Consider the following 13,669-nt stretch of genomic DNA (forward strand, 5'->3'; position numbering starts at 1 on the left):
TTTATTAGTGAAGAAAAATTCTCACCTTAGAAATAGTTTCAATCTTTTGTCCAACAAATTTGATCTCCTTCAGAGTATTCTAAGGTAGTAATTTCCTCTGTTTAACTTCACAGGTTTATAAATAAGCAAAGCACTCCGAGTAAATCTAATTTTTCAGGCAAAACCATTTGGTGGTTACTTATGCAAATGGAAAAAACATTTTTTAAGTTTCATTATTGTTATAGTAGACCCTGCAAAACAAACCTATATAAACTCTAAATAATGGGGAAATCAGGACTCACTTAGTAATTATTATGTAACTCCAAAATTATTGAAATGCTGGCAAATTTCATTTTAACAGAACTGCTCATGTTTGGTAACCATGATACTTTATAGTTGCTGAATAATATAGATTGGTTTTTTTTAACAGAAGTCGCCTAAAAAAACCTGAAGACCCTTAAGAAATTTTGCAAATAAAATCTCACATTTGGTAGAGACCACACAAAGCTTCTTAGCACACCTTCTTGAAACAGTTACCTATCAAAGAGGCAAAAATAAACTTTGTTCTTCCCTTTATAATTTCTGAATGATCTTTTGCTTGGTAGTATTCTCGCAGCTTCTTTGGCCCCTGGCTTTACGTTCATCTTAGCAACAGCTTTATTCAAATCATAGTCTTTGTGCCCGTAATCTACATTAACATATTATTCTGTTCCTGGTCCTGTGCAACAGTGTGTATTCCTAGCAAGAGGTGCAGTGTGCAGTGCCAGTGCACAGGCATGGAAGGAACTCAAATGGTTGTGTAGAAGAGCAGCAGTACACTCAAGTGATCAGGAGATGCTGCTGGAGAGATCCAGCTCTTTTCAGGTTTAAGCCAGGTTGGAGCTGGATGGGCTGCAGTGGCAGCTGGGTGAACTTGGCAAGCAACATTTTCAGGTTTCAATTCCATTTACTAAATCTGTCACATTTCTGATGCTGCCTCACAGATGAAATGACCTTAACTTATGGGACATAAATAAATTGCCAGTTGCCACCATGCATTTACAAAATGCCTGTGAAAGTTTATGAACAAGTTGATACTCACCAAGGAATTTCACAATATAAATATCTGAAGTTTTCAGTCATAATAGTAATAGTTTTCTGTCATACAATAGAGTCAGAACATGATAAAGTATAAGTTCTTTATTAGTACCTGCACTTCCACTATGTTTAGCACGGTGCCTTTACTACAGTGGAATGTTAGCTGATCATATATTCAGAAATAACCTCAATTTCTGAATCCCAAGTAACTAAAAAATAAATGTCTGAAAAATGATATTTAACTGACTCTTGCAAACCAAACTTCTGTTTGAATGTAAAACCAAAAAGCCAGATGGAAAGTAACCTTAAAAGTCAAAATTCTAAAAATGAAACTCAAAGTTAAAATCTTAACATGAGGTCATTTAAATATGAAATTAAATTCATGTGACCAGAGAGGAACAAAGAAGACTTATCTCCCTGTCCATCTAGCAAATGAATGACCGGGAAGATCCTCAGAAGTGTTCTCGCAAAACAACTCACTGGGGACCTGACCATAACCATGTGGATTGTGAAATGTTTGTTACTCTTGTATCAGTGGTGTGTTGTGGTATTATTATGATGTATGCTTTGGGGTTTTGTATTGTATGAGAAAGTACTGGAAGGTGAGTCACAGCTTTTTTTTTCTGTTAGTGAAAAATCATTTTCTCCATTTTCAGTAACTGATTGAGAGAAAATGATGACTCTGTCCTTGTATGGATATGGTGCTAAATGTTTCATGTGATTAGCAGCATAATTGGGAAGAGAAAGAAAGAGATGGAGAGTGAAAAAGAAACTGAAAGATGCCAGAAATTAAGTACAAACAGGACAGGATGAAACTGATTATTTTAAAACTCTGCAGTAAAATGAAGGAGGAATAAATGGGTTTATTTGCATTACTTGCATCATATGCTTTACTTAGAACAATTTTCAAGCTGAATACTGAGTATGGCAGTATTAATTATTTGTTATTTCCTTCTCTTCAGATGAACTGAGGTCTTATCTAGATATTTCCTGAGAACCACTAAGTCCTTAAGTCATGGAATATCTTATGAACTTTCAAGTGTTTCTTCAAACCAGGGCTTACTTTATAAAAAAGGTCAGAAAAAACAGACTAGAGGGCTCTTAACAAAATGTAAACAAAGTATATCTTTTTGGCCTCTTCTGTTTTGTATTGTTGGGAAAGCTTCAAAATAAATCCTGTAAAATTCAGGGTTTTTCCAAGGCCCTGGGCAAATATTGAGCCTGTGATTCATTAGGCATCACTATAAAGGGAGAGATCAGAGTCTCCCCCTCTCAGAGGTGACCATGGAAATTTGGTCTCTGTCTTCATCCACTCTTGCTGTGGAGCACCTGAGGCTACTGTGTCCCTCTTGCCACATCCTGCCTTCTTTCGTGCAACAGTGCAGAAGTGTGGGACAGTCCTTGTCCCAGACAGTATTTGTCCAAAACACTGAATTTGTCAACTGACAAATTCAGCTGAATTCATCAGAAGGATTAGCAGCCAACTTCCCTCTACTCTTGCCTCTTTTGGAAGGACATGAGGAAAGTTTCAGGACTATTGTCCAAGGAATTTCTACAGGCAAGAAAAAGCAGTGTGCCATATAGCAGCCAGAGAATTAATTATGAAAAAAAGGTGTATATATTTTTTTCTGTTGAAGAGTATTTACAATGTTTTAATACAGTCATGATGGTGAATTCTTTTCTCAGTCTGACATACAGTTTATCCTTTTATTTTTATGCTCCTGCCCACGATGTGTCCTTTCCTTTTTCAAAACACACCATGAAAATATATTTTTCTGATGAGAGGCAGAAGGCATGGCCATTTAACTGTATGTTTTTATACATCTACAGATGCAGCAGCTTGAGAAGCAAGTTATAGATGCTGATCGTCAAGCAGAGAGAGCGTTTCAGCAGGTATAAAAAGGAATAAATATCTCCACTAGCTGTGTGCATGCGGTACTTTAATGAGGTGAAATTTTGCTTTATTTTTAAGTATTTCTAAAATGGAAAAGAAGGCAGTTTCTTTTAAAGTCTGTTGACTTGTTTTAATTGAGAGTTTCTTTACTCAGTATTCAGTTCAGTTCGATACAGTCAAAGCCAACATCACAAATCAAAAGTAGATACATGGAATGACTTTCTTCATTGATGCCTCATAAGTCTTTGATATATGATGCATGTGGGGAAAAAAAGGGGAGGAAACGATGACCTGTTTTAGAAGATCTGTAAGAAAATAAAAGGAGGCTATGCAATGCAGCCTCTAAATGGAACTGTTCTGTATTGTTTGTTCCTCTTGTAGAAGTTACATCATTTACAGAACAAGATCATGGTTTAATATTTAACCAAAGTTGCCTTTTGGTCCCAAATGGCAGATTTAGCTACTGTAGATATTTTATGAACATACCTCTGGTATCCCTGAAACATTCCTCATATCTTACTGTGAGACAGACAGAAACTGAAAATTATAAGACTAAAAATGTACATGTACTAATTTGGAGTTAGAAAAAATTCCTGACTGCAAGCCAAGTATTTTTAAGCAATTTTTTAGAATGCTACTGATAATTTGCTGGGGTTTTTTAGTATGCAATTGTTTATTTATTAAAACATTGTTTACAGCTCCCTCCAGATAAATTGCATTCTTCCCATAGTGGTGTTAGTAAAAGCTGGTGTGTTACAAAATTAGAAGCATCTCACGGATACTAACAAAGCCCGTGTAAGATCTTCCAGTGTTTTGCCAGTCCTGTTGGTATTAAATGCATAGGGAGACACAACGAAATGTGGAGTTTCTTCTCAAATAGGCTTCAAAGCTTTGCAGGGTTGTCTTGAATCTTAAGTGTGCAGGCAATTTTCAGTTGATTTTGTGATTATGTTCCTTAAACTTTTATATTTGACTTTCCAAATAGGTGCAGATCATGGAAGAGAAATTAAAAGCAGCAAATGTTCAAACAAGTGAATCAGAAACCAGGTTGTACAAGAGATGTCAAGATCTGGAGATCCTGATACAAGATAAAAATGATATAATACAAAAATTGGAGCAACAACTTGAAGAACAGGTTAGGAATAATGGTGTTACAAAAGAGAAACATCAATTCCTTTTTTAATTATACAAAAGGAAAATAAAAATTTAGATCAATGGAAGACAGAAGAGTTTAGCATTATTTCTGTTGTTTGATTAAAGAGGTTCCCATTGGAAATACATAATTTGAATAAGGTTTATTCCTTTTCAAATTATGCTCTGGCTTCCATTGAAAGAACATTTGACTTTTAAGAGAGGAAAGATGATATTCCTCTTCACTGTCCCCCCTGAAGAGCTTTCATTTTTACTAGAGTAAAAGAGGAATAGCAGCCTCTGTGAAGACCCTATTCCTCATTTTTTAAAAATCACCATGTATTGCCCAGGAGACTGAATTACTTCAAGCAATTTTAGGATTTGTGTCTGAAGATACTACTCAGGCAGATTATATTACTCAGTGAAAAATATGCTTATGTCAATTTTTTCCAGAAGCAAATAAGACTGCAAGAAGCAAAAATCATAGAAGAAAAAGCAGCTAAAATAAAAGAATGGGTGACAGTCAAGCTTCATGAGGTATAACTCTTGCTACAATACTTACACAGAAAATATAATGGTGTGACTGGATATCCCTTAGACCTTTTGGCTGTTAAAGGCCTGTGTGCCATAGTAAAAAAAGTGCTTTTGATTTTACATTTATTTGTTGTAAAGAGAAGAATTGAAAACAATGGCACAGAGAGCAGAGTGTCCATGTCACCTAAATTCTGACGTCTGATTTGGTCAGCCAGCATGATCTGGGTTCTCTTTCTGGAGAAGAGACCCAGGGCTGCTCTCTGGAAGGTCAACTTCTCCACTAGTTGAGAGAGCTTAGCTGGCAAACTGAGCTTATTCAAGCAGATGCCTAAAGTGTGAATAATCCGCAGAAAGCCAACCAAGCCTGCTGGGGCCTGGCAGAAAAATGGCCTTGATCATTTTTTATTTCACAATGCCCACACTACTCTTAGTCATGAATAGTTTCAGGGACACCAGCTCCAGTTTCAAGAGACCAGTTGTCTCCCTTTTTTCTCTGCTGTGGTAAGATAACTATGTCTTTGCCCTGCCTAAGGCTGCCAGCTTTGGGGTGCAGCTGTGCTTTCTCCTCCCTGGATGTAGAATTTAAGGTTGCTTGTAAAAGTTTAAATCTTACTCTCTTTTAGTTAACTGGAAGTTATACTTGAGTTGAAAAACAATTAAGTAATTGTTTTTGAAGTAAGAAACTAGAAGGTTCTTACATAAAATATTTCTTTTTCGTCTGTGAGGGCTAAAGTAAATTGTTTTGAAATAATTTAATAAAAATGCCATTAAATTTAGCTAAAATTACCATGAAAAGGTTTGGACAAAATCAAGTATGACTCAAAGTATTTACTTACTCTTAATGGAAAATCTCAAGCTAGTTTCACAGATGTGACTAAGTGTCACTCAGTGGGAAGTGGAATTGCTGGCTCCCTTCTGTGTGACAAGGGATATTCAGATTCAAGTATGTTTGCCTAATCTGGAGCAGGAGTTTGAACCAGCATCTTTTACCTCCCAGTGGTGGGTTACAGCAATGGGTTATTGGTTTTTATTTCCTGTAGAAATATTTTTGCTGGCACCTATTTTTTTAAAAAAATTTTGCTATGGGATGGTAAGGAGGCACTAGGACCGTCATTTCCTCTGATTCCTCTGCTCACTCTTGGTTTTGCAAAGTGGCACAGGAGTTTGTAATTCTAGCCTTCTGCTTTTATTAAAAATGCCAATGCAGTTTTCTTTTTCTCTTGTTTATTAAGGATTTTTAAAGCAGTCATGGGTTTGCTTGGGTGGGGGAGTGATTTTGGCAGAATCAAGCAAATAATCATTGCAGGGAATTTAGTTGTTCAGAATAAAGAGATGCCTAGACTGGTATTTAGAGAAGTAGCAGAGAGGAGATGATTATTTGAACTAGCTCTTAGATAAGCAGAAATTCAGAGAAAATGTAAATGATGTAATGACTTTAAGATTTGTTTCACCAGTGGATGAGATTACATTTATATGCTTTTAGTTAGAGGTGGAAAATCAGAACCTTCGCTTGATCAACCAAAAGCAAACCAAAGAGATGAAAACAGTACAATCTAAACTGCAAGGTAAATACACAAATCTTCTGAAAACTTCTCTCCATATAGCATAGTTCTTTCTATTCCCTATTAATGTGTCCATCTACATGATTGAAAATATTCTGTGAAATCACAAAGATTTCAGAGAGTTTGAACTGACATCAGAATGACTGTACATGAAGATGTTAGGAAGGAATAATTTGGTTTTATGCTGAAAAGACACAGACAAGGCACAACCGGTTTTTGTGGGGTGAACAGGCACTGCTGTTACTTAAGAGGTTCCGCAAGTAATAACATTTTACTGGATTTAGGACAGGTCTTTGCTTTCACTTCTTTATGGCATAGATGGTCATAAAACTATTAAAGAATACATGAATGCCAGTCTGCATTTGCTTTTTCTAGCAAGTGGTCAGCTGGGAATCAGAACTCCAATCAGATATTTTTAATTGCTACCTTTGATTACAGAGATCCAAAATCTTAATTCAGATCCAGTATCACCAGCTTCCTCTCCAAACGGGTACAATACGTTTAAAAATCATAAAATGTAAACAGAAAAGAGGAATATCCTCTCCAAGGAGAATTATTTCACATTGATCAAGGTTGAATTTTATTCACCACCATGTTGCATGTTCACAAATTTTCTTAAGTGTGTCTGAAGGTTCCCACTGTCCTCTCCATACTTGGTTGATCTGACAATTTACTATCATATGAAAATTTTGTTAATTTGCTACCTAGCCCTAATTTCTTGATAAGGTATCTTACATGTACATGTAAATACACATGTAAATTTAGAAATCTGTGTAGAGAAGTGTATCAGTACAAACATAATATGGATAATATATGAAAATACAAAAATTTACAAATTCATATACAATATAAAGTTTTTAAACTAAGATGCACTTGTCTGTTAATGAAGAAGCTAGACAGTTTTGTTTCTTTGCTATTTTTTGATAAGTAGGAATTCCATTCGTTTCTAGTCATTCTCTTCTGAGAGATCTATTTAAAGGCTTTTTGAGACCCTGTAGTTTCCAGCACACAGTTACTGGTATGCCCAATATTATTAAGAAATTTATTACTATTTGCAGTGTCAATGTTGGTGACAGGCTATAAATGATGAACACATGGCACTCTTTTAAGCAGTTTTACAGGTAGGGTAAGGACCTTTTGTTCCTGGATCTGCCACAGAGATTTTTATGAATAGGAATAGACAGATTTTCTGTTTGAGGCAGTTCATCAATTTCTGCTTTCATTTTCTCTTGAAGTCCTCCTCCATATAGACCTTCTAAACCTGGTAACTTACTCTTCTGTATTTCCTGTGAAATTGTTAGAACATTTTTTCTTTCCATTGTTATATCAATTTTTAAGAACTAGAAACATTGCTCTGGGTTTTTCCTGATATGGAGAGATATCAAGTAGGTTTGTTTTCCTATAATACATTTTTTATCATCCCTTTTTTCCCCTAAATTCTAGTTACCTTTAAAAAAATCTTTGCACTGCAGAGTAAAGAGAAGAGTTGCATAGCTTGTTGTATCCCACTAACACAAGATTTCTAATTACTATTCTTCAGAAGCTACTGGTAAGAAATCTGTTACTTCAACACAAAAACCTGGAGAGTGTCAGCGACTAAGCAGTCTGACTTTTGGATGCTTTTCAAATAGAGCCAGAAGTCCTCAACCATCTCCTAAGCTTGAAGAAATAAGCAAGGCTTCATCTAAAGAGTCAGACTACCCTGAAGGCAAAAACATGCCAGGTACCTTGTCACCAACACTGCCATTTTATTCTGACACAAGTGGGAAACTAAAATCAACAACTCTGTCAATGCATTCAAACCAGCTGTTCTCAAAGTGCATACCAGTACTGTCTCCCTCTCCACTGCTACTCTTCTATTACTAGAAGACAACATCCTGTTGAGCACTACAGTCTCTGTAATGCCACTGATACATTATTTGGCAGCATGCAGAGGCTCCCGGGTGCTTTGGCTGCGAAGTAAAGATGTGGTTGTGACCTTTGTTGTTCCTCTGGTTCCTTTGCTCTAATCCCTTATACTCTTTATGACCTCAGTTTTTTCTCCATAGTTAATCATGGTATCCAAATTGGCAAGCTGAGGTCTTTGGATCCTATGGATATTTTCTGTATTTATATTACAGCAAGTTCATTATGAAAGTGGCTGCGTATTATTACTTCTGTTTTACAGAGGAGGGAATTGAAGTAAGAGTGATTTTTTCAAGGAAAAGTATAAGACATAGAACCTTAGGCCTGCCTAGATGGAAACAGATAATTTTGGAGAGTTCATGACTTTAATGTGGTTGAAATTAAAATCTTTGTCTTATTCAGTCCATTTTCACTTCACACAGGTATTTAACATAGACTTTTCCAAGTATCTGTGTAGAAAAGCCCTGGTTCTTGAATCTGATTTAATTTGGGAACATGCAGGCCTCACTAACATGTTGCAAGCTATAGCTTTCTCTTGCAAAACCAGGTAAAAGTGAAGAGCAGAAACAAAGCTATTTTTAACACAGTGTCTTTCCTGAAGTACTTTCCATAAGACTCTCTTGGATATCTTAAGCGCTCACTGCTGGGAATATAATAATAGCTTCCAGAATAAATTTCTATTTATAAACACTGTAGAAATGCTCAGAAAACTTGATTGTTTTAATGAAAATACTTTCTGAAAAGCTTTTCTTTTCCTTTAATTTTCCTTAGATTTGATAAAGCAGCTAAATTTATATGCCCTCTTAAGTATTTCTCTTTTTGTTAGTTTTGTTTGTTTGTTTTCAGACATACATGGCTTACTTTAAAATATGGCTCCAGTCTGCTTATCTTTATATTTATTGCCATTTTTAGTTCAGCTCGAACTTTGAGTAACATTTATTGCAGTTTTTAGCAAACATAATTTGCATTTAGTCATCTTAAAAAAATACATAATCTTTTTATTAATGTTTATTATTTACAATATTAAAAAACCTAAATGGTCTCACACATTTGAAATTATTACCTACTTACTACTTGCAGGCATGATGACAAAACCATTTATCAGTCAAGTTTGCTAAAGTAATTTTCTCATGTTCATTATATTTCTCCTCTAGAGAAGGATATCCTGGAAACTACCTTTGCTGGTCCTGTACACGAGACAAATAAAGGTCAGAAGTCATTGCAACAAAGTTCCTCTGGTTCAGAGCAGAAAAAAAATGTGAGAACAAGCTGCTCATCCAAAGAGATAGACAGTGACATGTCAAAGAACTCGTGCACTACTGGGAGTGACTGGAGCTCAGATGAGGATGGAGGAGACAATAAAGGACTGAAATCCAGGTGTGCATCAACACTTTCAAGCCACACATCTGAAGAGAACGCAAGGTACAGTAGAGTGGGAAGTGAAATGTATTTGACAGCATCTGATGACAGTAGTTCTCTCTTTGAAGAAGAGAGTTTTGATGTTAAGAGGACTCAGCAAAAGAAGCTATACTCATGGCAGCACGGGTCCCAAAGAAAAGGCCTGAGCAATCCAGGTGCAAAGTGCAACTCTGAGTTCATAAGGAAAAAGAAAGACCAAGATAGTTCTTCAGATGAACTGAATAAGAAATTTCAATCACAGAGGCTTGATTATTCATCCTCATCCAGTGAGGCAAATACCCCAAGTCCAATTTTAACGCCTGCTCTGATACCCAAACATCCAATTCTAGCAGCTTCTGCAGGTTCTCAGTGCACAACTCCATCAGATTTTCCCTCAAATTTGCCACATCCAAAGTTACGGACTCCTAATGTCCTTAGTCTAAATTCAGTGTTAGCAAAGAAACACCTAAGCCAGCCCCAGCTGAGTTCTGACAGAATGTTTGGTAGAAATAGAAATGCCATAAGCATGATCCGTCCATGGAGACCTCAGGAAACAGACATAGATCTGGTGGATGGAGAAGATACTGATATTTTAGAGAAAATGGAGATTGGCTGTGATGAAGGACTGTTTACCTATGACTGCACTGAAGCACAAAATGCTGAAGCCAAGGAACTTTGTGATACAACAAAAAAGGGTGCTAGCAACAAACCCCCAACACCTCCATTACATCGATTTCCTTCCTGGGTAAGTGTGCTTACAGATATTTTTCCTACTGGTACAACTAACTTATTTTTCTGACTCTCTTCTATGATTTTTGTTGCCTCTATTTTGCTTTCTGTTTAATGACATGACAGGGCATTACCTTAATCATAACTACAAACTCAGAACCTAGTTTTATTTTCAGCACAGTATTCCTGCCATTGAAAAACATGGTCGGTATTTTGTAGATGAATCCAGGTTTTTTCCATGTCACATCTAAGTTATGTATGTCTTTTTGAGTGCATCCAAGGATGTAATGCTTGTGACTGAATTTATTTATCTGAACACTAACACAGCCCAAGAATGCTGGTGTCAAAGCCCTTGCCGTAACCTCTGTACCACTCAGCCTAGACAATTTAGTCTTGCAGAAGTAATTGATCACATTTCCAAGTAAAATTTTAAAGCCATCAGTCAAGATATTAAAATAGATATCAATATGTCTTACACAAAATCCAAAATTAACTCTGTCAAGACTCACTGATTCTGTGGTTTCAGTGTCAGAGATTTAGTAATTAAAAATGTATTAAATATATTTATTTATTAATTATTATGCCAAGAATAATAATACCTTATGTAATAACTTCTCTCTGTATATATTTTAGTCAACTTTTTGCATTATACATTTTTTAATAGTAGCTTTGTAACACAAAATGGTTGAAAAGTTGTCTTCTAATGGTATTTCTCTACTCCTAACACACAATCTTCCTTTAAAAAACATTATTGCTATAGCTTCTTTGGCACCTGATAATAGTATTTTTAAGAATAAGTTACTTACATTGTATGAAAAATGTCAAAAAAGGCTATGGCTATGATAGGTATAGCACAGAAAAGAAGGATGCATTTTTCAACTGCTATTGACAATATTATTTTATGAACCATTTTATCACATAGTTGCACAACACAAAGACTAGAAAGCTAAAGAGAGCAAAACTAATTGTTGTGTTTTAATTATCTAATATTTAATCCATTATGCTTGAATAGGAAAGTCGAATTTATGCTGTAGCCAAATCTGGTTTAAGGATGTCTGAAGCTTTCACCATGGAATCTCATAATAAAAGTAAGTGGTTTAGTTGTTCATTGTCCCATCAACAAAAGTTCTCTTCTTATGGTGATTTTTGAGCAAGGACCTTTAAAGTATTTTTAGACAGATTTAGTTATCAGCTATTTAAAACCTGGAAGATCATTGGTTATCTTTCCATTGTCTTCTGGTACCTTACATCTTGACTTTGCTCTGAGTTTGTACTTTGTTCACGCCACTCTACTTTTCATTTCACTACTTTGAAGATTCTCTACCAGGTACCAATTTAAAAAGGGCTAGTGTTCATGACTGCAGATTTATTTATGTTTTTAAAAGCATTGTAAATTTCAAAAAGCTATAAATCTCATATCTAAAACAGTTCAGGATTAGTTTGCTTTTTATAGCAGTTATACAACACAAAATATATTAAATTTTAATTTTATTAATTGGGGGATGAATTAGGAAGGCAATTTACAAAATATGTTGCTTTTTTAGGTGCTGTTTCACTAACTTCATGCTCCATATCTGGATTATATACTTCTCTGATATATAAGAACATGACCACTCCTGTCTACACCACTTTGAAAGGGGTAAACTGTATTACTGTTTAAAGAAAAATTTAAAATACCATTAGGCTTCACATCCAGGAACTTGTTATTTCACATTTGATACCACCATGCCCTAAATATGTTATAACTTGATGTATAGAGATCAAAGACCCCCAGAAGTAACAGAAATGTCAAATAGCTGGGGGAAAAAATAATGCCTATAAAATGTTACTGGCCTAGGTCAATTCTCTTAGGTTCCTTGCTGATTTTTTCCAAAGGCTTGTTAATTATTAAGCAGAACCACATGGCGTTCAATGTCATAATTAAAAGTGTATGTATGTGTAGAAATGGCTTTGTGTCAGTGCCAAAGCTGTTTCTAGTCACACAGCCAGCAGTCAGTAATCACAGCATTGTTTGTTTTCTGGCAGCCTCTTGTGATTTGGAAAGACCCATGCCTTGAGCTACCTCAGGTTTCTGTTTTAGAGTGTGGGTGTGGTTGAGTATACAGAGGGCAGAGGGAATTCAGTTTCATGTTAGTATTTGGTGCCAAAACTCTCAACCCAGGCAAGAACAGCTTTGAGTATTATGGAGCCAGCAGGGCCCTGCCACAGGATGAAGGAAATCACTGACTACCCTTTATGCAAGGTATCAAAGGACGTTGTGTTCATTTCTGCAGAAAGCAACTCAAATAAGCAACAGCCCATTTCTAGATGAGTCGTCAGGATCTGAGGAAGAAGACAGCTCTCGGTCCAGCTCCAGGACTTCCGAGTCTGATTCTCGAAGTAGAAGTGGTCCAGGGAGTCCTCGGGCTATGAAACGAGGTAGGCAAAACTATCTGGGAACTTAGGCAAGCTAGGCAGTTTACATGATTTTCTTAAGAATTGTTTTCTTCCTTAAACAGTGTGGACATCTAAAATCTAGGCTCTCAAAGCCCAGATCTATTACTCAATCAGGAGAAAGGACTGTTATAGATGGCCTTCTTTTTATTGCTGTTATTATAGATACCTTTTTAAGGCATTAATCTTGTAGTTGGCTGTGGTCATGGGAAAAAAATGACTTGTATATTTAAATCAAGAAGCACCATTATATTTATATTCTGTCATGCCAAGGACTTCATGTGACTTTTAATTGTAGAAAAAATAAAATATGACATAAGGAAAAAATCATTATCAGAAAGAAAACACACGTGTATTTCAGTTTATAAAACAATTTCATGTGATCAGAAAGCAGGTGGAAAAGTTCCCTCAATAAATTATTTGGTTCTGTCACCTCATGCAGTAAAAGTCTTCTTTCTTTTCTACAGTGATTGTCTTAAGGCCCTGTGCAAAGATCTAGTCAGAACACTTGAATCTGGTAATGTCTTGTGCTTTGTGGAAGACAAATCTCACAGTTCTGGATGACTGTGTTTTCCGTCTGAAAAATGGAAATAATATGCTTCATAATATTCAAAGATACAGTCCTTTCTCCTTAGATGACATTATCAGTGTTACATCTCTGTGAGTATTTCTTCACTGTGCAAACCAAGGGAAACCAAGATCCCAGTGAGGCCAAGTGTTAAGATCCCTCATTATATATTGCTTTAGAAATGCTAAATAACATTATTTGGTAGTCTCAGTTATACATGTAAAAATCCCAGTTAGCAGGAGCTCCACTCAGTGACCCTGGAGCAGATTGACAGAGCCACTGGTCCCACTTCGCATTTTCCAGTGGCAGCCTCAGTCCTGTTTCCAGTGATGAAGTTTTGCCAAATTAGTGTGAAAAGGATGCATGAATCCTGCTTCCCAGCAGCTTCATCCTGCTGAGCAAAAACCAGTACCATGGCTGCAGATCTCATAGGATGTGCATACACAACAGGAAAGCTAA

At 36.1% G+C, this 13,669-nt stretch overlaps 1 protein-coding gene across 4 annotated transcripts in view; it reads left to right on the forward strand.

Moving 5' to 3' along the window:
* PLEKHH2 (pleckstrin homology, MyTH4 and FERM domain containing H2) overlaps positions 1-13,669 on the forward strand; it is a 55,840-nt gene that overhangs the window by 16,334 nt on the left and 25,837 nt on the right. For 2 of the 4 annotated variants that reach the window (XM_033054288.1, XM_033054289.1), the window contains 9 exons: positions 2,887-2,949; positions 3,936-4,085; positions 4,535-4,618; positions 6,099-6,180; positions 7,718-7,900; positions 9,237-10,225; positions 11,222-11,297; positions 11,754-11,848; positions 12,483-12,627. In XM_033054288.1, coding sequence (XP_032910179.1) covers positions 2,887-2,949; positions 3,936-4,085; positions 4,535-4,618; positions 6,099-6,180; positions 7,718-7,900; positions 9,237-10,225; positions 11,222-11,297; positions 11,754-11,848; positions 12,483-12,627 — 1,867 coding nt within the window. Of the gene's footprint in view, positions 1-2,886; positions 2,950-3,935; positions 4,086-4,534; positions 4,619-6,098; positions 6,181-7,717; positions 7,901-9,236; positions 10,226-11,221; positions 11,298-11,753; positions 11,849-12,482; positions 12,628-13,669 lie in introns of those variants that run through there. The other 2 variants (XM_033054290.1, XM_033054291.1) reach the window with 2 other exon arrangements.

The sequence above is a fragment of the Catharus ustulatus genome, chromosome 3, assembly GCF_009819885.2.
Source record: "Catharus ustulatus isolate bCatUst1 chromosome 3, bCatUst1.pri.v2, whole genome shotgun sequence".
Taxonomy (NCBI): domain Eukaryota; kingdom Metazoa; phylum Chordata; class Aves; order Passeriformes; family Turdidae; genus Catharus; species Catharus ustulatus.